The sequence below is a fragment of the Strigops habroptila genome, chromosome Z (genome assembly GCF_004027225.2).
Source record: "Strigops habroptila isolate Jane chromosome Z, bStrHab1.2.pri, whole genome shotgun sequence".
NCBI classification, from domain to species: Eukaryota; Metazoa; Chordata; class Aves; order Psittaciformes; family Psittacidae; genus Strigops; species Strigops habroptila.
In genome coordinates this window covers 28,879,591-28,906,344 of record NC_044302.2, presented here as the reverse complement: position 1 = coordinate 28,906,344, position 26,754 = coordinate 28,879,591, and the positions used below count along the sequence as shown (strand labels likewise).

Sequence of the window (26,754 nt, the reverse complement as noted above, 5' to 3'; positions counted from 1 at the left end):
GTTTGAGATAAAAACAGTTTAATGAGTGAATGAAAGAGAGAGAGCAAAAACCAAACCAAAGCCACCAAGTGATGCAAAGGCAGTCAGTCACCACTTCCCACAAGCAGACTGATGCCCTTGCAGTCTCCGAGCAATGGCCCATTCCCAGGTAAATCCATCCCAGCCAGACCTAGTACAAAAGTCTGTAGTGCATCGGTCTGTAGCGTCCACATCACACTGTCTGATACTTTCATGAAAGCATGCTATATCACTTTTTAAAGGGCCTTTTATCCTGCATCAGTGGATTGCATGTATATTTTATGCCCAACAGTCTGTGTACTTCATTGTATTTATTGTGGTCGAGGCAAGACATTTCTCTACGGCACCTGCTGACCTCTCACAGCATCGCAGGAAACAAATATATTTCAAGATGTTCATTTAGTCTGCTTTTGATTTTCCAGTCTGATGCAAATGATTAGTGACCTTTTCTACCATCTTTTGAGGGCTGACATCCTTCATCTAATCATGTGGCTATTAGAAATGTGGTTACTGACCTACCATCTGATGTGCAACCTCAAATAACCACAATGCATTAACTTGTAAACCAGCAAGAAAGCAGCATCAGAAACATTATGGTGATGAACAGACCATATTATGACCGTTCTCTCTGTTTGTTGTGCCCCACATGTATTTCACTGGGTTATTTGTGCTTACCATACATTATCATGTACGTGGAGCGTACTTCTAAATTGATATATACTATAGCAAAACACAACTGGTATTGTTACTAACGTATACTGGTAAAATATATTTTGCTGCACCCTTAGAAAGCTAAATTATGAGAGCCAGATATGTTTCCATGTTCTTATCTTTAGATGCACATAAATGTGTATATTTACAGCTCCCCAAATGCTGATACTGATGTATCATTGAAAGATAATCTGCAATAAATGCAGTTATAAAGCTACACAACACTCATTTAAGTTTACCTCTTGTGTTTTATATTCATAATTTTAAGCAGTCTTTTGCATCCTAAAGTGTAATTCTCTGTTAAGAAAATTATGCAAATTTAGAAAATAAGTTTGTTTCAGTAGAATTATCTTCTATTTCTTCCAAATTCATTTTATAAGGCTAAGTGATCACAGGTCACTTATTTATCACTGGTCACATAGTGATCACTGAGTGAGGAGATTAACCTCTTGTTATTTCAATCTAAGGTACAAAGTAAGTGTCACAGAAGTATCAGAGACTACTTATTTCATAATGATGTAGAGTGTCGATATGCATGTTAATCCACTGTGCTCATTAGCAACATGTATGGAGGATGGACATTGATAAATAGTCGCTATTCTGAAGAGAATTACTTGTTATTTCTCTCATTGTCTTCATTAGAGTTCCTGGGTATCTACATTATGAAGAATGAGAGGAAACCCCCCTTTTCGTTTCTTCAGGAACAAGCCTCGTGTTTCATGAAAGAGTTGCAATTTATAATTAAAAGTCAGAAAGGTTCAAGATGCATATTTTCAGAAATTAATGACTGAAGCACTAACATTCTGCCATCATTCACCACAAGCAATCCCCTTTTTGTGCACACCATTATATTCTCATTTTTAAGACTGGTAGAGATATGTAATCAGAAAAAACTGCAACTTGAACCAAGCCAATCCTGTGACTTTTCTGTTGAAAGACAATATGCTGTTAGTGTTCAGACTGTGTATTTGGCCAAGGTACCCATCATCAGTGGATGGTTTTTATCTCTAAAAGACAATTTTTGGTGAAAGGATGCAAGATGAAATGGATATGAAAGCATTATTCTGGGTCAGTAAGGAGTAAACCACTGAAGCTCCATCTCTCGTAAGTACATAGAAACTTTTAAACTCTCATTGCTTAGAAACAGGAATCCACGGCTTTACCATGTGCTACATTAACCTCTAGGCTTCTTTGGAAATTGAAATGAGGCAGTTAATGAAACTAAGAAATTTTGAGGAGCGGGCTCTACGGCAAATCAAGCAGAGCCAAGGGTGTGAGCAAGCACTGGCCCTGCTTTGGCATCTCTGCTGGAAGCCTCATAAAGGGTTTGCGCTGCAGTTGCTGTTTATCTTCTCGGAAATTAATTTGCCCATGCAGGAGTGGAGAAGAGAGGACAAAGATCGATAAACATCCCAAGAAATCTGACTTAAAGGAAATGAAAGCATCAGTTTACCCTTCTGCTGCTCAGACAGAGAGCAGCAAGATAGAAAAAAATATTTTTAGACTCATTCAAACCTTTTCTTTTTTTATGTGAAAGAAGGAAGAGGACACACTGAAGGGAGCATGGCACCTTGATACTGCCAGCAACAAACTTACCTACCACAAAGACCCTGCGAATGCATCCCTGAAAATGCCACAACGTATCTCTGCTCCGCATTTGCTGCCAGTGAGGCTGAGATAAGTGGTGCCTCCTTCAATATATTGTAATATAAGTGCTTCAAAAATGACCTCATTTTTCAAAAGTTTTATTGTTAAGTTTGAAGACAAGGTCATACGGGTTTTACATCATTCTACATGATTTAAGTATATACAAAACCATCTGAATATAACACAGCTTGAAGGGTTGCAAAGGTCATTGTGTCTCAGATACTTCTGTACTTACTGACACATCAGAAGCCAGCACTGAATATTATAGTTCATATTTGTTGTACAGCAAAGATACACTCAGTATCCTTAGTCTTCAAACCTCACGCTAATTTGTATGCAGCCATTCCAAAAGAGAAAGTCAACCTCAAAACCAGAGCCAGTTTAACGTGATAAGCCCTTAACAGAGCACAAATAAAATGACACCTTGTGCCAGTGCTTTATTTCCTAGGCTATAAACGTAGCACATTACAGAGCTACAGAAAGGTGAAGTTTGCCTACAAATACTTAACTGGTTCAAGGTGAAATTTAATTAGGAGAACATTTTCAGTCTTGTTCAATGCCATTGTTGCAGTTAATACAGAAGTCAAGGATCATTTCAGAGTGTTTCTCCATCCCCTCTTAAAGGGACATATCCTGTCCTGCACTTACTTCTGGTTTTGGGGTGCCAGTTGCTTTCACTGGCAGAGTACAGTTGTGTTGTTAGTTTATAACTTGTCCCGGATGTCAATGATATTCACCAAGACAAGAACATCAAATTAAAGGGAAAAAGTTTAATTCTAGACCATAACCTGATTCTCATCTGGTTTGTTAAGTTTGAAGTATTCCACAGAAATCAAGAGTTATTTCAGACTTATACTGCTGACACTGGGAGCAAATTTTGGTACTATGGCTGCACAATGCCATTTAATGAAAGCTTCTTCGTAGCTAAGGAATAATTTCATTTAGAAAAAGCCCCAATACGTTGGTTGGCATTATAAGGGCATCACATATATGATTATTCTATAAATTATCACAGAGTGCTATCTCGATGTATGGAGCTTTCTTTGCAGGTTGTGAAGACTGCTGGCAGATGAAAGTTGACACAGGATATAATGATGAAAATACTCAACACTAAATTAATACAAACTAAAATTACTATGTTAGCTATCATGACATTGCTATTTTTATATGCAGATGAATGAAAAACAATTAAATTACTAAACCAACAGAGACTAATTCAAAACCAAAATTGAAGTTACATGATAAAAATCACTCAAGAACAAAGAACAAACATTTCAGAACATCAAAACAAGTTGGTAAGCTAGGGAGCCTAGTTTTCTGAAATGGCCTTCAATTTTTTGGGGTACAGTTGACTAATGAAATAGCTACATGCTATTCTTCACATCTATAATTAAATTCAGAGTCAATTGCTCTCCCATAACAGGAAAATATTTTTGGACCTCTTTAAACATTGTGTATGCCCTAAAGAGACAAATATTACTTTTTTTTTTTTTTGTGTATGTGTTTTTTTTTTTTTTTTAATTTTTTTTTTTTTCTTTATCTTTTCTTTTGTAGAGCCTAAAGTGCCAAACTTGGGCAGCGGGTGACTTAGGAAGACACTTGTCCTCCATTATTCAATTTTTTTTTCTCTTTAGAAGTATCATCATGATTGACTTTCTCTTTAAAATTGCTCGCTATGCTTGAAGACCAGTCCATATATACATCAAGGAATGCTGTTAACACAGTTACAGACAAGACAGTAACAGTCTAGTGGCTTTTGTTAAGCAGCACAAAGTAAAAAATAAAGAACAAACTTAGCAGTGTTGCACAGGACCTCAACATTTCTTACATGTACTTTTACCTTTACATGACTCTTCTTTGTAAGTCTTTAAATGTCTAAGCCTTATAAAATAAATACTTGTATAAATACAGCTTAAGGATTAAGTAATTTTATAGAGGCAGGGTGTTCTGTTTCTTAAAATGTGACAGTTTAAGTGACACTATCAGAAAACCGCCACCAATATATCCCCAATTCTTGTATGTAAAATTCCTGGCTGCTATTCTTGAGTCTTTCACAGTTCAATGGATAATATATTTTGTCTGTGGTGGAGAATGTGTGATTAAATGCAGGTTTTTGAAATCCAAACCATTTTGTTTCCAAAGTAAACTTTGCCCTTTGCAGACTGGGGGCCAACTAGTTGTTTACCTGGGAAGCAGTGCCCAGGTTCATACTTCAGTATTTTGGTGAGAATGGAAAAGTGACAAAAAATAAGTTCAGTGACATTCACTAAAACATGCAGCTGTGTATTTCTCTCTCTCTTTCTCCCCACATCAGCATGTTATGAAATCAAAAGGGTGGCAGTAATCCCAAATGCTGTTATTTCAGGTAGCAGATAAAGTGTCCCCTCTGTCCTTGTCCCGGGATTTTCTTAGACTTGGGTGCTACTCTAACATAGTCATAGAGCACTTTACTGCAAAGGAACTTGGAGTACTCTGCAAAGGTTGGTAGTGTTATCCCCATCATCAGGGGAAATTGTGATACGTGCAGGAATGTCCTCCCTGCTGCTCCACTTTTCCTCCTAAAACTTACTTTTTAAACTGGGGTCCATGCTGGCTAGCATAAACACATAGCCAAACACATAGCATGTATGAAGCATTTCTGTAGATAAGACATGGTAAAAATCAACCTTCTTGTGGCTCACTGGCATATGTATTAAAAGACGCAGTTAGGAGTGGAGGGTGACGAGGGCCCAGCTTTGATGAAATCCTACGGCACCTCTTGCCTTCATGCCTGGGAGGAATGCTGTGAGCGCCACCATAAGAAGAACCCTCTGAGAGGGCTTCCTGGCAGTAGGGGATTCATTCCTCCTGTGTGTCTTTTTGCACCTGATTCCTTCATGTTTACATCCTCACAGAAATTAGGGGCGTTTCTGAAAGAAGTAATTGGGCAAGCAGGTCTGTCTAGGTTGTGTGCTTACCTCTTGGCAAGTCAGGAAACAGGCTCAGGATTTCTGGTGTTCTGTGTGCCTTTACCTATGTGGGTACTTGAGATGAGATACCACCAGTATTCTGGTGTCTCATCTCAGCCTCCTTCAAAAAATGCATCTTAAGCAGAATTAATAAACTTTGGCAAACTCATTAACTTCATAATATACTGAAAAGCAGACTATTTTTTTCCATATGCAAACAGTTCACCTCTTTCGAGGAAAAATAACATTAGTGGTGTTACAAAACAGAAAAGGTGGAGGTCATGTCTATAGCATGCAAAATAGAGATGGAACAGGGGGTTAGTTAGGAAAACCTTTTAGGTACATGGACTCTGTTCAGATGAAAGTGATGAAAGGTAGCTTGTAATATCACAGGTACTATGTTTTACAGTACCACAGATTATCTTCTAAATATATGTCATAAATACTGACAGTGTTTGATAGGCACAATTACTATAATGCAGTCATCCCCAAGTAAACTTATTGCTAAAAGCTGCAGTATCACTTTTTGCAAGTAAGATGACAGTATGATTTATGGAGAACTCGTCAGCCCAATGTTTTAAAGCTGCAAATGAGCTTTGTCATGCTATTTCTCTTCCCTTGTAAAAAGGATGCTGCTGTTTTTCCCTAACACGTTTCAACTAGTCAGAACAACTCAAAGGAAAACTAGAAAGATAATTGCACACCAGAAGGGACAACACTAACATATTTGAAGGACAAAATCAGATTGAATCAGTTAAAGAGCAGGCTTAGACCTCCTTGCGAAAGACAGTTAGCGGCCTACCATAAAATGCGCACTTGTTCATGAAAAACCCACTCAGCATCCTACAGGCTTTGCAGAGTTTCTTCTGCGAAGGGACTTTGAGCTACACCGACAGACACAGAGGTCTGCCTCAGTCCTCCACCGTGCAGCCCAGCAGCTCTGACCGCAGGGTGATCCTGCCATACCACGACCATGGGAGGATGCGGATGTGCCGGGTGTAGATTGGAGGGTCGATGACGTTCTTACGGTGTGTGTCGTTGTCAAAATTTCCCTGGAACACCTGAAGGGCAATTAGTGAGAAGATTAAAGACTGTGTGGCTTAAGGAAAAGCCGTGGTACACACCTGATGTTCCCAGGCACTTCTCCACGCTGAATTTTGATCATAAAATCCCAGACTGGTTTGGGCTGGAAGGGACCTTAAAGCTCATCCAGTTCCAACCCCTGCCATGGGCAGGGACACCTTCCACTAGACCAGGTTGCTCCAAGCCCTGTCCAACCTGTCCTTGAGCTCTACTAGGGATGGGGCACTCAGTTTCCTTGGTCAACCTGCTCCAGTGCCTCACTCTCACACTAAAAAAATTCTTCCTTATATCTAACCTAAATCTCGTGTTTTACGTTTAAAGGCATTACCCCTTGTCCTATCACTACAGTCCCTGATCATCTGGGCACCCAACTGATGCAGCAAAAAGTACTTGCCTTTGCCAAGACAGCGGGATTTCATTGCATGCCAGGGACCTCAGAGCTAGGTATGAGCGTGGCATGCTCAGTCCTGCTACAGGTTTAGCTTCAACTAAAAGCTTAATCTGCTATTCTGCTAACATCCATGTTGGGGCCCTGCTCTAACAAGTTACATAGAAATCATTAACATTTAAAAAATTAAATGTCTTTTTACTTGGCATTTGCATCGTGTTGAATTAATCCCAGGAGATCCTGTTATTGTTTTCAACAAAATAACATTAATAATTAAAGTTAAGGGGAATCTTTTTGTATCACTTCTGAATGCGGCTTGGATGAAACTATATAAAGCCTTGTAAAGTCAGTGATTCTCAAGGATGCTATCTTCTTCTGTCAAACAAAAGGAAGCATATGAATTAAGGACACTGGTCTGTGATCAAATTAAAAAATCCTAGCACAGTATAGTGCATGTTATTTCCACTAGTATGTATTAACCAATAGATAAGTAAGATCCTGAACTTCTGCCTGTGTTAAAACACCAGATTTTTCCCCACGATTTAAACTCAAAGGCCACGGCACCGCCTTTTGGCAAAATGATCAGATTATTCCCTTGGGATATTTTCAGGTTTTTATGGGAAATTTTCATTCTCTTCAAATGTTAGCTAATTCACTTCTCACTTGTAAAAACTGAATTTGATGACTTTTTGAAAATCTTGACTTTTTGGTCTCTACGCTGCACAACTTCTTTGAATTTTGAAAGCTTCTTGAAGTGCTATCAATTTGGCATCTCGAACAAAGCGTGTATCCTCCACAAGTGATCCTTTTTCACAAGTGATACATTTTCCTTCTCATCTGGCATCACGCTAACACAGAGATGGGAGAACTGAAGCACATAGGAGTTCAGATAGATGGAGAAAACTGCAGACACGCTGACCACAGAAACAAGTGTTATGAGCCTAAGGGAAAAATGTATTTACCACAGGAAAACATGTTTGTTGCCCAGGTACAGTGTTGATTACATAAATCAGCTGGAGCTTGCGCTAAGAAGATTGTGCCTGAATTTGGTTTTCATCTGTGGTAATATAGCATACAATAAAAGGCAGTAAGCTCATTATTAAACTTACAGAGTGGCACCCCCCAAGGTACAATAGGCAGTTAGGAAAGAGATATTTTCATTTGATTCCTTGCACATGCCTGCAACATATCAATGATTGTTGATTTTTATTTTTTTTTATACCAAGCAAGATGATAAGCAATGCAGAACTGCAGACAATTCTTGCTGCAAAACTACTGGAAAATTCTTTTCATCCCTATTTTCTTTTCCCTACTAAGATGTATTTCAAAGACAACATTTAAATGAAGGCTTAGAACAAGAAATATTGTTTACCAGAAGAACCATTATATAGCCCCAGTACATGTATCTGCACATAGCTATGCAAAATGGATAAAATTATGTGATACAAACCAAGCACCAAATACAGCCGAAGATGGTAGGGTTATGCCATTTACTTAGAGCAGGAAAACAGGAATTAAATTTTATTTCTAATTCCTACATGATTTCACTAGCACTTGAAGTAAAACTCATCTCTTTCAGAGGTTAATTCAGGGAAATCAGAAATTTACCTTCCCTCAAAATTCAAGATCCGGTTTTAAGAAATTAACTAAATGTGTTAGATCAGAAAAAGAGGCTTGGGGAAATAAAGTTATGAGAAAGTGAGGGAAGCTTTTTCAGCTGTAGCTTTAGTCTCCTACAGCTTCTATTAAAAGAAAAAACAGTAGAAAAATTCATGCTGTTCTGCTTTTAAATATGATAACTTATTTTATGATCAGTTCATGCAAAAGAGAATGAAAACCTGGAAAATATGTACAGATACTCTCTGCCAAAAGGATGTTTCAGATATAAAGAAGTCTTCTTTATAATTGTGTCCAACAAGCATTTTGAATGTCTTGCCTTCAAACATTCACTAAGATTATTAAATAGGACTAAGCGTTTTATGGCATAAGCAGCAAATTCAAGTAATAGCAATGTAAGTTGATTCATATTTTAAAAAGAAAACTGTTGTATGTTTTACAACATAATAATTTAGGAGAAACATCTGAATAATAGCATGTTACCACTGCTCCTTGCTTTGCTCCAAACACAGAGCTGGAAATCAGACTTTAGGGCACATCCACAGGACTCATTAATTGGTGGTTGCAGCGAGTAAGATTGTTTCTGGTGCCATGCCACTGGATGTGCACAAAGGACAAAAATTCAGGTAGTCTGATTCTCCACAGAGAATCTTTCTGGATCTCATGGCTCACAGAAACTTTAATTATATGAAAAATCTGCAACAGCCATAGCATTATTGGTTCCTACTATTTATGATAATGGCTGAGAGCTGAGACTTTAATAGTAAAGCTTTAGACGGTGAAGTCATTATGTTGTCTGCTGTACCTTAACCATATTTTTTATTCTGAGCAGAATATTTTAAAAACACTATTTCATAGCGCAGTTAATCCTGCTTATATTAGAGGCAGAATAGCTATACGTGTCTTCTGTTTGGAGTTTGTTTCAGTGCAGAACATCTTACTGTTCAGACAAATAATTTAAAATCTAAAATTAATTTAAAATCTAAGAAAAGGTGCATAAAAGAATATTTTTTGACAGCCATATTCCTTTATTTTGGAAACCTTTTATTTCTTTATTACTATTCTCTGAAGACTTGCTTAAGCAAAGAGAAGGAATTTGCAGATTTGAACAGCCCATTTAGTTGCTTTGAAGTTTTTGGCTCTTGGTGGAGTAATCTTTTCACCATGAAGAGTTACAAGTGAACAAAACTAGGTAAAAGACAGCGAAAGATGTCTTGATTTCTCACCAGAAATAGAGCTACTCATTACAGGCATACTGCATCCCTTTGGCAGATGCTTTCCTCTACAAAAGACTGTGGAGTTTTTTTTTATATACATGTGTGTGTGCACATATGTTTTTGGTGTGATTTAGAGGAGAAAAAAAACATTCTTTCTTTTCAGTTGGAATACATAAAGTTTCTGGGTGTGAATTTTCCACTCCTGATCTTGGCCATCTTCCTTTCTTCTTCACCAAGCACTTTTCCCTTGACTGGCTGAAGAGTCAGCACTTGGTTGGCATGCAATGGTTAGCTATGGAAAAGAGCCCACTGCCGGGAGAAGGACTGCTTTTTCCCTCTCCATAATACATGAATAAGAATATATATTACATGAACTTTATTATTTCTTCGAGTTCAGAATAGATACCAGGCAGACAAATCTTTAAACTTGTGAAACTTACTATCACATTCTTATTATTTTTTCCTCTTGATCTGTCTACTGATGCTGCTAAAATAGGATTTTACTCCACTGCACATAGTTTGTAGGTGCTTTATGATAGAAATTCAAAGCCAAGCAAAAAGACAAATATTCTGAAGACCAACTTCCCTCCAGAGATGCTTCTGGAAATTCAGGGTAGAGACTGTTAATATGAACATGTTGTCTTCCTTAAGCTGTTAGTGTGGTAAAAGGGGATATATGTGCTCAAGGCTCAACCTGGAATGAGTATAGCTAGATCTTCATCTGATACAAGTCATGTTAACTCAGTTGAAAGTAATAGAAGTCACTCATAATCTAAACCAGTGCAGAAAAAAAAATACTGTTAGATTAGAAATATTTTAAATAATAGCATTTAAAAATAATAATTTAAATAATATTACTAAAAAAAGTTCTTTAGCTGTGCAAAGTATGTAGATTATATGTATGAGCTGAATCTATCAATGTAAACCAGCCACTATAATAACTAAATACCGCACAGAAAAAACGTTAGCAAATATAGCAGAAAGATTTTTAACCTGACATGATCTAACTTTCCATTTGTAAGTAGGTTCCTGTCTTCTGTTGCTGTGGCCATTAACTACATATGCAAAGCATACAACTTACAACTAGTTCATCATTTTGTGCAAAAATCCATTGTCCATTTGCATACTGGACATTATCTACAATTAATTGCACTGCTGATGGCTAGTAGCGACTGACAGTGCTGCAGACTGCTGGGCTTCTTTAGGCTGCTTCCAAATGTTTTCATCTTATTTTAAAAAATGGCCTCTAAAATGCCATTCGACACTGCAGCTGGCCTTGAGTTATCTCCAGCAGGCCATGCAATTTATAAATCACAAGTGGAAACTGATTAAAAAGAAAAAAAAAAGGTCAGATTTGGTTTGGATGTCCTTAGCTTTAGAGGCATAGTGAGCTACTGACCTCTAGTTGAGAAAAACCAGATAGCTATTAGCTCTGGTCCTTTTTCTAAAATATATTTTCTTCCCACTTGCCAATCTGCAATGGAATTTATTTTGGTTCTTGAAGGCAAGAGGAAAAGCTTTCATATTTTCCAGGCAGCTCATTCAAACTATTTAAAATGAAAGAGGAATTTTAAAGACACATTTCCCTCCCTTCTTCCCTCCCATTCATCTGCATTCATAGAAGTTCAGCACAGATATGAACTCAAATGATGGCTGTTAAAATAGCAGAAGCCAAACCGGAGTGGCAGGAGCCACTCTTCTTGGAAGAGCTTCCCCATTTGCAATGGTGCAAAGAAGAAAACTGAGCACCATATTTCCTTCTGTTTGAAATGACTGTTTTGTTGCAGATTGACCAAAGATACAGGCTACACATAGTGCACTTGTGAACACAAAATACCAGTATCTTTTCCTCAGTGAAATAACTTCACAAATGATGAAAAGGCTTCATGAGTTCACTAAGATCAGCTGATACATTAGGACTCATCCTGTAAACTGCTGAATAGTGAGATAGAGGCACCAGATATATGTCCATAATTTCTGTGTCTGAGACATTCTTTTTATCTTTGCTTTTCCAGAATGTAAAATGACATATTTTGTTCGGACTTTAAAAGTAGTTATTTTTCTTTTATCCTGTCTTCCTTTTCCTTAAAGTTTTTGGAACAGTTTTTTTCCTAACTTATTGGATGATGGCACAAGGATCACAGGATGAGTATAGGATGAGTAAATCACCTGCAGAGGAAATGAGGAATCTATGTATTCTATATTTTGCAGAAGAAATCAAGATGTTCAGTTAATAAATAGAATGAATGAGGGTAAATTATGAATAATTTATGCTTGCTGCTGTTGATAGTTGCCAGTATGTGTCTTTCATCTCCCTTCTGTATCTCCTAGGGACAGAAGAAACACTTCATGAAAGTTTCACTTTGTTGTGAAAACACATTTTCTTCTACACTGCTCTTGCATTTTGGGCCAAATGTTGTATCACAACTTAAGCTCAGGAGATTGTTGTGGATCCTGTGCAAAGTTGTTACTATCAGACAGGACTAGTGATGCTGTTTTTCTTCTGCTCCCTATGGATAAGATATAGCATGGCTTTTTTTAGGCTGTTTTTGTTTTTCATATGTATTTTTGTCCCACTGCACAGGCCAGAGTGCAGCCAGCGTTTCTGATTCTATACACATCCAGTGTGGGCAAGTCCACCAGAACACACTGGATCAACACACATGCAACTGGAACAGTGATGAAGGGTCTGGTGCCAAACTGGAAGGTTTTACTGGGTGAATGCAATTTGTGTATTCACAGTAATAAAATGGATGATGGAAAGAGATTTGCTTTTTAGAAGTGCAGATGTGGCCAAGCTTTTCCCATTTTGAAAGGTAGGATCAAAGTTCAGTGTAGTCTTGACAAAATGGAGAAATGCACAGATCAATGGTGCAATTTAATAATAATGAGTAGCAAGATAAACCGTAGGAAGCCATAACCAATGACACAGGTAGAATATGGAGAATGATGGAGCAGGCACTAGTTCTGTGCTAAAGATTGCAATGCTACATCAAGTTTAGGAAACCACACTTTAGGATTGGCTCATCCAAGTAGAACATGAAAAGCTGATCTGAGGTTGAGAAAACATACCCTTTGAGGAAAGACTGAAAGAACAGATAATCATGGTGGTTTTTTTTTCCTCCCAAGAAGAAACTGTTTAACATACTTCAAACAAACAAACTGAAAAGATTAAGATAACAATTTTTTTTTTTTCCTGTGAAGACAGGCAGGTGTGTTGCAGGGAAGGCGATAAACAATCTTTCCACCTTTAATGATATTTAAACATGGGCGTGTAGAATTTTCATCACCAGCTGTCAGACAATAATCTGATAGAGAATGGTGCAGGGTGCGATCACTGTATGAGGTGAAGGACAGGTGTGTGAATTAAGCCTTAGTTCTGAAAATGAACTGTTGAGCCTACTCCTAGGGTAGAAGGAAGGGACCTGGGGCTTTTCCCATTTCCTGCTGAGGAGACCTCAGAGGGGATGGAAAGAGGAGCACAGTCTCTACAAAGGTTAATAGATATGTGTGTAGATGCTGTCTTGAGATCCTTTCCAGTCCCACCTCCTCTTAAGTTTTGCCAAGTTCACTGACAGACAGCTAGCATTTTTGGAATGTCAGATCCTGCTGTAAGACTTTGACTTTTCCAGAACTGTGTCATAGTACAGTTTGGACTAATGTTTGTGTATCAAAGGCTGAGATCTAGTCTTGTATCAAGTATCATCTTATTTATTTTGTATACATTTAAATTCAGAAGTTATTACTTCTAATTTTCAGCTAAGTGTATTTGATCATATTCTGCTTTTAACTGCTCTTGATTTGTTGAAGAATCATAATATTATGCATCCATTTTATTCTTAGGCATGTTAATTAATATGGCATGTGAGATGTTTTAATAAGACAATGATTAAGAGTTTTCCACTGTTTCTAATAGAATATGTATATAGCAATTAACAATCCAGCTGATGATGAAAGTGAGAAGAATTTAATTGCCTTGGCAAATGTTATAAACAAGTGTAGACTGTTTATAACATTTGCCATTGCCATTTATAAGAGTGCTGTTAAATCAGAGTGCATTTTCTTTTAGATCTGCTTGTGGCTGCTACTGGGTTCCTCACCAAAGACTTGAACGCATGTTCTCTATTTTAGTAAAATGAATGAAACGGATTGCTAATACCAGTTTGGCTTGGAGAAAACATTTCTTTCACAGCAGATCTTTTGCTTCTGTTTTTAAATGCCAGGGACTTAAAATGGTATGTGTGGAAAGTACTGAACTGGCTATCTGTCATTCATATTGAATGCATTTATGGTACATGGTGAGTTCTTTGTTTCCAATTTTTATGTGACAACCAGTTATACAAGACACATACATAATCACTGGTTTCAGGACCTTCTCTGCTGGATGGCTAAAGCAACTGATTTTGTTTTCCCAACCTAAAGTACTTTAGAGTTTGATGGGGAAAAATCTCAGTGCAAGATAAAACCACAGTAAACTGCCATTTGGCTTTTAAGACTGGGACTTCACAATATCATCTTTGGATAACAATCTTACAAACATAACATGTCTATGCAGACACACACATCCAGCTATGTACACATTTAATCTAGTAATTTAGAACACTTTCCCCTAAAAAATGGGTGTACATTTGATCAATCACTTAAAATCATCAAAATTTAAGAGATGCAGTTGTCTAACCCTTCATCAATAGATCTATCTGTACTTACATAACACATACCAATACATATCAAAAGCTTTCTTATTACTTACCAAAAAAAAAAAAAAATTGACCTATATGAAGGGTATTAAATTTTACTGAAGAATTTTTGTTTACTTTAGAAAAATAAGGACAAGTGGGAACATTCATCACCCTGTTAAAAACACTGTATTTGAGATATGCATCATCAGACATATCAGCCATCTGTTATTTTTATTAATGTATCTTTTATTTCAATCAGAGAAAATCCCACTAAGATATTTAATAAATAATTCACATTTTGTCAGCTTGCTTAATGTTTCCCTTAAGCAATGCATATGCTGTAATCTCTTTCTTAAGAGGTGGTATTATGAATTCAGGTGTATAAAGTATAATACAGTTTAAAGGAAAGGTATAATATCCTAAATGACAAGAGAAAAGTTAAATGCTTGCAGGTAAATCAATTAGCAAACCTATACTTTCTCTACGCCTCTCATTAAACATTTGCAAAGAAAGTTGAGAAACTTTTTATGTTTTGTATTCATTTAATAATGTAATAAAAAATAATCTTTCCATTGGGTACTGGAAACCCAATGATTAATTTCCACTTCAAAAAATGAAGCCAAAATGGCTAGGTAATGAGGTATACTAAAGATGTGCTTTACAGAAAACTACAGAAAATAGTGCATACTTATCAAAATATGCACAGACACACAGTTTTTGAATATACAAATAAACTGCTATTTATATACCTTCTCCTCTAAAGGAAGAAGTAATTCCAATAAATGGAGAACTGTAAAGTTTTATGTCCCATATTTAATAGTGTTAAATCAGGTGCATTGCACTGATAGCTATGATATTACTGCACTGTGAATGTCTTTGTGTTACATAACTTTTATTCACCTTGACTTTTATCTGTGGGATCCTATGCATATGGAACCCTATAAAGCAGGCAGCATGCAATAATCTACAGTTTTACAGCACTGGCGTTACTACAGTTGAAGACATCTGTATTAATGCAACTGAAATATCAATCTTCCATTTGTTTTACCTTATCCTTCTTTTGTTTTTCATCTTGGTATATGATCCAGTGCTCCCCGTCATTACTGTAAGCAAGCTTGTAGGACCCCACAAATTGGACATGACCAAAATCTTTAGCTCCTTGGGTAATTATGCCAGTGATTTTTGTAGGGACAAGCAGGTCAACCTAAACAGAACAAGACAGAAATACACCAGAAGAATGTAATTAGTTTCAGTTTCGATTTGCAGTCTGACCTCACATCACACCAAGCACAATGGTGCATCATGTCACACATTTTTTGAAGTCCCTTAGTTCATGGTGAAAGAGGACCCAATCCAAAAGGTGACTTTGCACTCTTTTGCAACCATGCCCTTCTGCAAGCTCTAAGTCAACTTACATTACTTTTCTGTTTGTTACTCATGGTTTATACCACTTAATGGCACAACAGGAATAACCTTGTACCATTTTCTATGGTACGAGGTGTGGGTGTGAGGTGCCATACACTATCCCAACAAAACAGTAGTGTCCAGTGCAAATAATTTGCAGCCAAGAAGTGTTTCCATGTGCTCTTAATAATCAGAATACAGTATGTCAGAGGCTGATTCCCCAGGCACCTTTCCATTTCCTTCGCAGTAAGAGAGCCTGTGCTTTACCAAGTCATTCAAAACATTTGCTACCACACTTCTTTTCCTGCTGAACTTTTCTTCTCTCTTCGAGCCTTTATTTCTTTTTCTACCTCTAAAGCTCTAACTTTTACATTCCTTGGGGTTTTTTTAATTGTCTTTTTTTTTTTTTTTTTGAATAATCTTAGAACAAGACTTTTAAAAACGCAAGGCAGGAATCTTAAAGCCTAACAAAATCTGAGCTTTCAAGTGGTGTTCACGTGGGTCAGCACATCTGAGATCAGTTCTTTTGAACCAGAATCTGACAGTGAATGTAGCAGATTCAGGCCAGATGCCTTGGATTAAAATGACCAAGGAACAGAATACAATAACAGAATTAAATGGATCTAACAATGTATTTTTAGAGGAAGAATGGAGGAGTTGAATTCACTATTAAAATTGACATTTTCTTGAAATGTGAAGGTAAAATTGAAGTTTCATTCTGTGCTCCTATGCTCTTCAGCAACGTGGCAAGCCAGTAGGAAAAAAAAAAAGAAGAAAAAAAGGTAGATTTATTTCAAACAATAAATGGCTGTGAAGCAGATGGCGTTTTTAATATTGTCTGTTAAATCAGGCAAGAGATACTAATAGTAACAATATTACAGTAAAATGAGGGGAGTGCTGAACTCCATGAGAAGTGATATGTTTTTACAGCAAGAAATTAAAAGGAGAAGGTGAAGAAATAAAGAATCTCTGGCTGATCAAATGCTGAAGATCCAGTGTTACAATTCTGGGAAGCTGAGCAAACTAGATTTTAACCGAAATGTGGGTCAAGACCGAAGAACAGATGTGATACAAAGCATAAAAAGCTGGTCATGAGAAAAGAATGAAAAATAAGTAAGTACAAGAAGTCAGCTAGTCCACGACAGTGCCTTTGAAAGACAGACACTACAATTTGGATTATATAAAAAAGAAAACATAGAAAAGTGTAAGAGTACATTTATAAGAAGAGGCAAAATGAATTCTTAGAGCAATCAGACAAGGAATACTGGAGAGCTCTGCCTCAACATTTGAAGACAGATAGCAAATAATGAGCTGCAAATCCTTTTAAGAAAAGGATTTAATACTTTTTAATAAAGCTTTAATATTGAGACGCTGCAACAGTAAGTGGAAGATGTCATTGGCTGCAGATTATACAACAGTTTTGGTTCCACCATAATGAACTGATTTATTACAGTCTGACAGCAGCAGTGTTGCTAGGAGGAGCACCCCAGAGTATGAGGGAAGTATCCTTGGGAGGCAAAACTCCTTTTATTTTCAGTTTTGGTCAATAGAAAGAGAGAGTGGGACTCAATCAACGATTACTCAGCACAGGGGTCTGCTTTGGATGCTCTCATGGACTGCTTGAAGGGACTTCTTTCTTCTCTAAGGAGTGCAGGGGGACTTCCTTCCATAGCCTAAGTGGGCCTCTGGGAAATGAACACTGCTGATTAGTATAAGTCTTTCATGAATTAATAAACACTACGTCTCCAGACCTTGCTTCCAAACATTTTGGAGTCTAAATGAACAGTCTGTTTTTCAAAAAAGGCTGATCTGGTAAGGAATCACTAATTGGTCTACACTTTCAGGAAGCATTTGAACTAAGCATTTCAGAGTCAAATTCAGATTTTCTTTATAAATAATTTTGACATTAGCATTTTACAAGGGTAACCACTTTTTTAGCAGAGAATGCTTCTTATACTAAAAGTCAACGTCTCTCCTGTTAATTTGAAAAAATGCCTCCATAAAATCAGTTGTTTATTTTTAAAATGTTGAAAGTAATCTAAAAGGATTTCACAAATATTTTACATGGCCATGACACTCAAGAGTATTCCTCACTGAAATTCAGAACAAGGAGAAAAAAAAATCTCCTTAAGATTCAGGGGATTTCAAAGGTAAAATCACAATAAATCTTTATTATCACATAGATTCAGTGTTAATAAAAATGTCCTAGTAACAATTGTTTTGTGCTTATAGGACACTTCCAGTGGCCTTACACTCTTGTTCAGAAAAATGATGTGGGAAGCTGAAAGGTAATTTGGCATATGTTCAGTCTTTTTCTGAAAGACTTACATAGCACTATGTAGAATATAGGTGTGTGTTTTTGTGCATTATATTAAAAAAATGGAAAAAATGAAATAATGAGTAGACAGATTCTGCTCTAGGTCTTGACAATACAAACAATATATATTGCTGGGGATGAAGAAAAAGGGTAAAAGGATACAGCACCAGCATCTCCCTCTCATACTTTAGTATCTTATTTACTTATTTATTCATAAGCTGATGAGAAGCCTTCAGGCAATAAAAATTGCTATTAATCTAGCAATAAAGAAATAGAGCTTTTCCTCTGTTTCTTTATTACCTTCTACAAAGGGTTAACACCCTTGCTTTTCATTCTTCCTACTCAAAGTACTTTAGAACATAAAGACGAGAATAATTTACACCAATTTCTAGGCAAAACATCTGCATTAAAACAGCTTAAATGAAAGTCATAACTTCCCATCAGAATGCAGAACACATTTATTCAGTTAGTACAGACTGCAAGTAACAGGCAATCAAACAAATTACCAGGGAGAGAAGTTGAATTAACACACAATCACTACATACTCTTCAAAGCTGAATGTGATTAACAGGATCAGAATGTGACTTTGGCTTTTTCAATGCAGCAGAATTTAGAACAAAGCAGAGGCAATCAGTCTGCGACTGATAGGATCATTAGCTGGTTACAAGAAGAACCATGGTTTACAGCTTAATGTACATTTCTACAAGCAGCTGATCAAAAAGCAGTTTAACATCTTGTGTCTGAAGGAACTCTTTGGCTATAGCTATTCCCTTTTCCCACCTTGCTTCAGATGCTAAAGATGATTCAGTGTGATTTGGAGGAGAATTAATTTAAGAAAAGCACAAAGCTAAACCTACCTGAGGATGAAATATTTTTAATGAACCACTGCATGGATGTGCAGCATGAACTCTGTGTCACTGTGCAGTTAAATGTGGAGTGAGTAGGTCTTCTTGATCAGCAGAAAAGTCACATGCATGCTCTGTCCCTGCTCTGAAGAGTGCAGAGCTAATAAACCTCAGCTCTCAACATTTTACTATGCAGATATGGCCAGTATTCATAGAGCCACCAGAACTCCTTGAGAACTGCAATATACAGAGACCTTCTACCTGGCAACATTCATTTCTCCCAAGAGCAGGAACCTAGGGATGAGACAGTTCTAGACATTTGGGTTAGCTGCCCATAAACCAGTCTGGATCTGCAAGCAGTACAATTGCACTTGCATTCACTGTGCATGAGCACAGCCATACTGCTTCCGGACACATGGTGATGCATTGCCTACCACAACCTACTGACTTGGTCATTGCTTAACCCCAGCCAGCAACTAAGGACCACGCATCTGCTCACTCACACATCCCCATACCTGGTGGGATGAGGAGGAGAATTGGTAAAGGTAAAACCCATGGTTGGAGATAAGAACAGTTAGTTGAAATTAAATATAATAATAACAACAACAACAATAAAACAACAACTACAATAATGAAGAAGAAAATGGAAATAACAAAAAGAGCGAGACGATTAAACCCCAAGAAAGACAAGTGATGCCCAATACCATTGCTCACCACCCACTGACCGATACCCAGCCTGTCCCCCTGCAGTGATCAGTCCCTTCTGGGTAACTCCCTCCATTTTATATACAAGGCATGATGTGCTATGGTATGGAATACCCCTTTGGCTAGTTTGGGTCAGGTGTCCTGTCTCTGATCCCTCCTGGCTTCTTGTGCCCCGTGTCACCAGCAAAGCACGAGACACTGAACTGTCCTTGATCAGGGTAAGCATTACTGAGTAACAACTAAAACATCTCTGTGTTACCAGCACTATTCTCAGACAAAAGCCAAAACACAGCACTGCACCAGCTGAAAGCAGGACACGGTTATATCAGAAAGCTCAGTACAAGTGGAGTAGATGTGCCATGAAATATCAACCATAACTTTCTGAACATCCCTTTTCCACTCCTTTTCCCTTTTCTACATACTTGCTGGAAACAAATTAAGTTCCAAGCATTTCCTGGGACTATTAAAGAGTTGGGACAGCACATGAATGAAAAGCCATGTGTGGACAGGACTTGGGAGAGGAAGTGGGGAGCTTTCATCAGATCACATGTGGAAGCTGAGTGACCACACAGCTCAAGTAGTCTCTGTTGGAACAGAAACACACATTGCAACTCTGGCTTACAAGAAGACAAGCCTCAAGAAGGCACAAATTGCAGAATTCTCCAGCCTCTCAGACATTAACAGGAAATGGATCTGGACATCCATACAGGGCAACCAGCTTTGGGTGCTTGACGAGACGGCGTTGGACCAGATGACACCCAGAGGTCCTTTATAACCTCAACCATTCTGTGATTCTCTGATACACAGCAAAACTCAGCCATACTGCCCAAAGCATTGGAGACTGGGAAAGCAATAAGAGCTGGTAGAGTGTGTTTGTACTGACAAGCAGCACAGTGCAATGGGCACAGATCTGTGAAGCCAAGCAGCTGATATAGAGAACAGGATGTCTAAACAGAGTGTGCTGCAGGGTCTTTAATTCCAGCTAGTCTGGATAAACTTTTGAAGCATGTCTTTTGGCTTTATGTCATCTGAAAGGAATCTATTTCATGCTCTGTGAGGATACTTCATCATGTGAACCAAAACATGAAAAGCGAAAAGTCTTTAAAAATAACACATTCCTTAACTGCACTGTACTGCTAAAGGAGAAGAAAGAACCCTGAAAACCCAGGGAGCACCACATCCTATTTAACAATCAAGATAATTGTAAGATGGCTCATTCAATCTTCAGCTGTGCATTTCTTCATTTCAGGACATGCAATCTTGGCTTCGTTTCAAAGATGCAAAGGAGAGAGATGGGGTGGAAGATTTCAGGACTGCTGAGGGTTAAATTTAGTTCCATAATGCTTTTTAGTTATTAATTAAAATGTTTAATTTAGTCCCTTCCTTATACAGATACTATGTTTCTGCTCGAGTATAGCTAATCCTATGCCCAGCTTTTCTTGTAATTTTAGATTTGGAGATTTAATTTTTCTTCCAGGTTTTCTTTTACTTACCTCTGTGTTTTTTGTGGACTGTTTTTTATCACTCATTGCCAGATAACACTGATGAAGTTCTGGGTAATCCTGCTCTATCTGGCAAAAAGAGTCCTTTGGACACCAAAAACACCGGGGACCAGAAAGAAAGAAACCTGGATCCACCCAACATGAGTGTAAGAGGGAAGCACTGCCAAGATGCAGGCAGCACTTACCCTTAAGAGATCAAAAAAAGAAGGCTTTCACGGTCTCCATCTGCTACTTCACCAAGGTGCAGATCTGCCTATCACATGTCCTGGTCTTGCAAGGAGGTCTCAGGTATTTTGGGATGCTTAAGGTAATGTTAGACACTCAAGGTAATGTTAGAGACTCATAGTTGGGCACCTGTGTCCCACCAAGACAGTCTAATGCACTTAAGCTGTCCTGAGCAGGTTAATTACTCTTCATTTAAGACCTTGTGCCTTCCTGATTTTCCCAGGTTAAACTGGCACACTCAGGTAATTGCTCTCTGCACCCAAGCCTAAGAAAAGGAGAGTCAGGCTTGCTGTGTCTGCAGCATAAAGGCAGAATTGCACCTCTCCTTATGTTACTGCATCAGATGTAGGTGCTTTGCATTCTCCTCCATGCCCAAACACTGGAGATAGATAGAAGGAAAATTGGTGATGGTAAAGCATACTTGCCACAGATGTGCAACATGTAGACGTTTTTAACAACATTTCAGCAGCATTTTTGTTTGTAAACTATGAATCTTAGCACTTCAGGCTGTTTTCAAAATGCTCATATTAAAAAAACACCCATCAAACCAACAACCAACCCAAATTATAATCTATCATGCCTAATTGCATCTAAAAGCTTTGAAGAAAAAAAATCAACCAAGCAACTATTACACTCTTGGTAGAGAAATATAATCACCAGTGTGGAATCATACATAGCAGACTGATCATAGTATAGTCACTTAAATATATACTATTAGGGCACATACTTTTTAATAAAACCTGAAAAAATTACAGTGAGAAAATAAGTTATGAGACAAAAGAAAATGCTCTAGAAGAAGCCATAATAACTTGATAGGAAGAAGCATTTTGGAGTGTTTTGTTCAATATTCCACTATAAAGGATTCCCACTCCTTCTAAATAAAATAATAAAAAATAACAAAACATAATGTAAGGTAACGTAACATAACAAAACGTATTTACATTTAATTGGGTCTGTTTAGCTAGCATATGTTAAAAATGAAACTTCTCAAGAACCTGGGTAAAAATGGGTTTTTCAGGGAAATAAGACTGTTGTGCCATTTTTTTCTTCTTTAAAAGTCTGGCTTCGACCTTCAACATTATCATCCTTCAACAAGGATGCCAGAGAGGGACTTTTCATCAGAGATTGTAGTGATAGGACGAGGAGTAATGGGTTCAAACTTAAACAGCGGAGACTTAGGTTAAATCTTAGGAAAAAGTTCTTCCCTGTGAGGATGGTGAGGCCCTGGCACAGGTTGCCCAGAGAAGCTGTGGCTGCCCCATCCCTGGCAGTGCTCAAGGCCAGGCTGGACAGGGCTTGGAGCAACTTGGTCTAGTGGAAGGTTTCCCTGCCCGTGGCAGGAGGTTGGAACTGGATGAGCTTTAAGGTCCCTTCCAGCCCAAACCATTCCATGATTCTATGATTCTATAATTATTTTAACAGTGTGCCTCTATATTTTTAATGTCTGTAGTCATCTATGCTAAGATGAATACAACTCTTGCTTTCTCATTTAATTTTATTTACCTCTTCTCAAAGAGCACACTCCCTCTGAACCGCTTTATGACTGCAGCAACTACATGAAAGAAACAAGTTAGAAAGTGTACCATGTACCATAGCATGTCCCCAGTACAATTTAAAAGTGAGAAACGGCGTGTAAGGCCTGTCACCTTAAATCTCCACAGACCATCAAAAATACATCTCAGACCATTATTCAGAAAGCTTTGAAGTGAAACTCACAGGCAAGCTCACATGTCACTTGATTTCCATGAGCAACTCCTTATATAGCAGCAGTTGCTATATTCATATAGCAACTTCATAAAGAGTACAGGCTGTGTGAATCCTTTAGTAATGTATTTATGTACTTAGCAATCACTATTACATAGATATTACAGGGAAAGGAGAAAAAAGCACCTGAACATCTATAGAATTCCTTTCAGCATTTTAGTAAAAATTTCAGGTAAATCAGAGGTATATGATCATCTGCACAGCCATTTTAAGAGCAGTATCTATTTCTTCCAAAGAAACTTTTTACAACCACACTTTATTAAACCATGACTAATCTTATTTTATTGATATCTCAAACCTAGAATGGAGAAAAAAGAAAAAAAAAGTAAAAAAGCAAATTTCAGCCTTAGGACCTGGATTTTCAAAAGTGCCAAAGGGAGTTGCTGTCCATTTCCAATGGGAACTCAAGGCAGTTGATGTTCTGTGGTTATATTGGCACACTAGTAAATCCTGCCTACAGCACGCACAACAAGATAATACTGTTTTCATACTGATCCTGCAAAAGGGAATGATATCTGTGGGTGTCAGTAACTCTCACAACTTATCACAGACTATTCAAGTCTACATGGGAAATGGCAGTAGTTGGTGTGTCCAGGTCTGAGCATAGCCTGGTGTAAGAAACTTCAGTATTTCAAAAGGATAACATCAGCGATGATTAAATCTATGACCTTTTCTCCTAACACTGAATATTTCACATCTGTGTACAAGAGTGTTCTTACCGTAAATGTGATTAGGAGATTTTCTCAGAGATAACATAGCTGATTGCACTGGTCGCCAAAAGTCAAGAAATCATTAATAAAACAGCAATAGTCTCTCTATCCACTATGGTATATTCAAAGCTTATCAGTCCTTGATGATGGTAAGAGACTTAAAAATAGTCCATTAAATTACCAGTGATTAAGCAGGCTTAGGCATCTGGTTGAGTTACAAGAACCTTTTGAGCTGCATTAGTATACTTTAAGAGTTAATAAAATCCGTGTCAGATCCATCAACTGGAGTTCTTGTGGGAAAGTCAAGGACAAAACAATACTTCACCACTAAAAAAAAAAAAAAAAAAGAAAAAAAAAGAAAAAAAAAGAATATGATCATGAATAGTTCATTATACAATCTACTGGCAACATATTATGCTACCTTTCTGTCAAGGTCTTCAGCAGAAAACTACTGCAAGCAGTGACTGTGCAGTACAATGTACTGATCCCAGAACCTAGTTAAGGCTAGGAATAGATACGGAAATTGGAAAAAAAAAATCATTTACATTCAATTCTTTACATAATGGTACATGCCCTTAAAAGCAAAAATTGCACAACTGATGATAGTAAGGAATAGCTTTCAGGAGTGTAATTTCTGGAATATATAATTTAGATTAGTTATTGCTGCACTAACAATAATGAAGCTGATACCTTTTGATCAAAAGCTTTTTTTTGACTATGACTGAAGGTAAAAATAAAACAAACACAGAAAGAACAATTACCGAAGTAAAAAATAAAATTATTAAAAAAAAAAATAAATTATCGACCATTTATATTGCTGCTTGTCTTTCCTCTAATCTACGAATAAGGAATAGATCATGCTGAGATGCTAGATGGGCATGCTCCACCCTCTTTATATGGCAAGAACAGCAAGAAAGGAAGTCCGTTGCCTCTTCTTATTTAACTAAAACATATGTCAAGTTGATGAGCAATTTGATCAGTAATATTTCCTGCTTGCCAGTGCGGTGGGCTCTGGCCCAGTACTTATTGTTTAGATCTTTGTTAAAGACCATTACAGGGAATCTCAGGTGCTGGAGTGGGTAGCAGCAAAATACTGGCAAACGCAGATAGGAAAAAAATTGGAATGTAAGCAGGGAAATGTGGTGTATTTAACTGTACATTTCAGACTGACACTTGATAACCAAAAATGTGAACAGCGAGGTATTTAACATTTTATAGCAGCACTTCAAAGCAGCATCAGCTTTTGTACTTAAGCCAGGAAATTCTAGGTATCTCAGGTTTCATTTGTCTTAGGTTTTCAGTGCATTATGGGTCTTAAGCGGAAATCAAGGGTTGGTGATCCAATGCCTGGGAAAGCAAAATCCTTCCCTGCAAATGAATTACTGCAACTTCTGCTTGGTTTTCAGTAGGGAAGATGATGTGACACCTTTTATTGGAGGACTGAGAAATATCTTTGTAAAAATGCTGGGATCATAAATGAACTCACCTACGCATGAGCAGCTCATTTTATTTTTAAAATGAAAAATAATGGTGGTAATATGCAAGTTCATTATTTACCTGGTCGTTTTTTCTCAAGTGATTAATATAGTTGCATGTATTTTCTGCAGTACATAAAAACGTCCCAGTAATCTGAGTATCTGGACTATAGATCAACAAGTAAACTGAAGATTAGCTTGCACACTGTCCTGGGTTCAGCTATAGCAGTCATTTTTCTCCTTCTTAGTAGCTGCTGCAGTGCTGTGTTTTTGAACTTTCAGCCTGGGAACAACGCTGATAACACCGATGTTTTTAGTTGTTGCTAAGTAATGTTTATTCCAACCAAGGACTTTCTCAGTCTCATGCTTTGCCAGGGAGGAGGGGAAGCCGGGAGGAAGCAGAGACAGGGCACCTGACCCAAACTAGCCAAAGGGGTATTCCATACCACAGCACGTCATGCCCTGTATATAAACCGGGGGGAGTTACCTGGAAGGCCCAGATCACTGCTCGGGTCGGGCTGGGTATCGGTTGGCAGGTGGTGAGCAATTGTATCCTCTCCCCTTGTTATTTCACTAATCATTATTATCATTGGTGGTAGCAGTAGTGGTTTTGTATTATAACTTAGTTGCGGGACTGCTCTTATCTCAACCCGTGGGAGTTACATTCTTCCCATTCTCCTCCCCATCCCTCCGGGAGCGGGGGGAGGAAGAAGTGGGGGGAGTGAGCAAGCGGCTGTGTGGTTCTGAGTTACCAGCTGGGCTCAAACCACGACACACACTTATCGTGCATCCTTACGCACACTGCAAAGTGACTAATAATATAACTACTGAAATCTGAAATACTATCCAAAATCTGCCTGTTAGCAAAGTTAAATCTGCCGAGAAGATAAGTGGGGTTTAGGCTCAAAGTTCCTCCTTGTATTTAAAGGCTCTAAGTGCATGACTCTTATTTTCACAGGAAGTGCAATGAAGACAGCATCATTCAGCCATTCTTTTTAAGAATGACTTTGCCCATCTGTCAGCCAGGATTATTATGCATAAGCTATTTCATACAGCTATGCCACAGTAAACTAAAAATGTCAAAACTATGCTATCAGACTTTGAAAAAAAAAGTAAGCTTTTTTGGGGTTTTTTTTTTGGTTTTGTTTGTTTTTTGTTTCTACTATTTTATAGGACATCTTTTGTTTCCAGCGATACACTGTTAATGACGAGCGAAAATATAGAAAATTAGTGCACTACAGTGCAGGAATTGGCTTTGGCTTTTTTAGCTAGAGAAGTACTTTTACAGGTTTACAGAAGAAATCAGGTTTCTTTTTCCTATAGCCTAAATGGCTTGGCAATTCTAAGGCAATAATCTTATAATGTACCAGCTTGAATATAATTAAAAGGTCTTCATTCTCCAGGACACGAGATAGATTATGTGTTATTAGTCAAAAGGACACCCTGGAGCACCTATTATAGAGCTTCATAAATAGACCTCAGGTCAAAATAAGACTACT

At 37.7% G+C, this 26,754-nt stretch overlaps 1 protein-coding gene across 2 annotated transcripts in view; it reads right to left on the bottom strand.

Moving 5' to 3' along the window:
- Positions 1-2,458: 2,458 nt before the first annotated feature.
- Positions 2,459-26,754, bottom strand: part of EDIL3 (EGF like repeats and discoidin domains 3) — a 261,821-nt gene continuing 237,525 nt past the window's right edge. Inside the window, exons 10-11 of one of the 2 annotated variants that reach the window (XM_030469925.1) lie at positions 15,357-15,512; positions 2,459-6,385 (exon numbers count right to left, since the gene is read on the bottom strand). In XM_030469925.1, coding sequence (XP_030325785.1) covers positions 6,236-6,385; positions 15,357-15,512 — 306 coding nt within the window. In that variant the 3' untranslated portion in view covers positions 2,459-6,235. The remainder of the gene's footprint in view (positions 6,386-15,356; positions 15,513-26,754) is intronic. The other variant, XM_030469926.1, reaches the window with a different exon arrangement.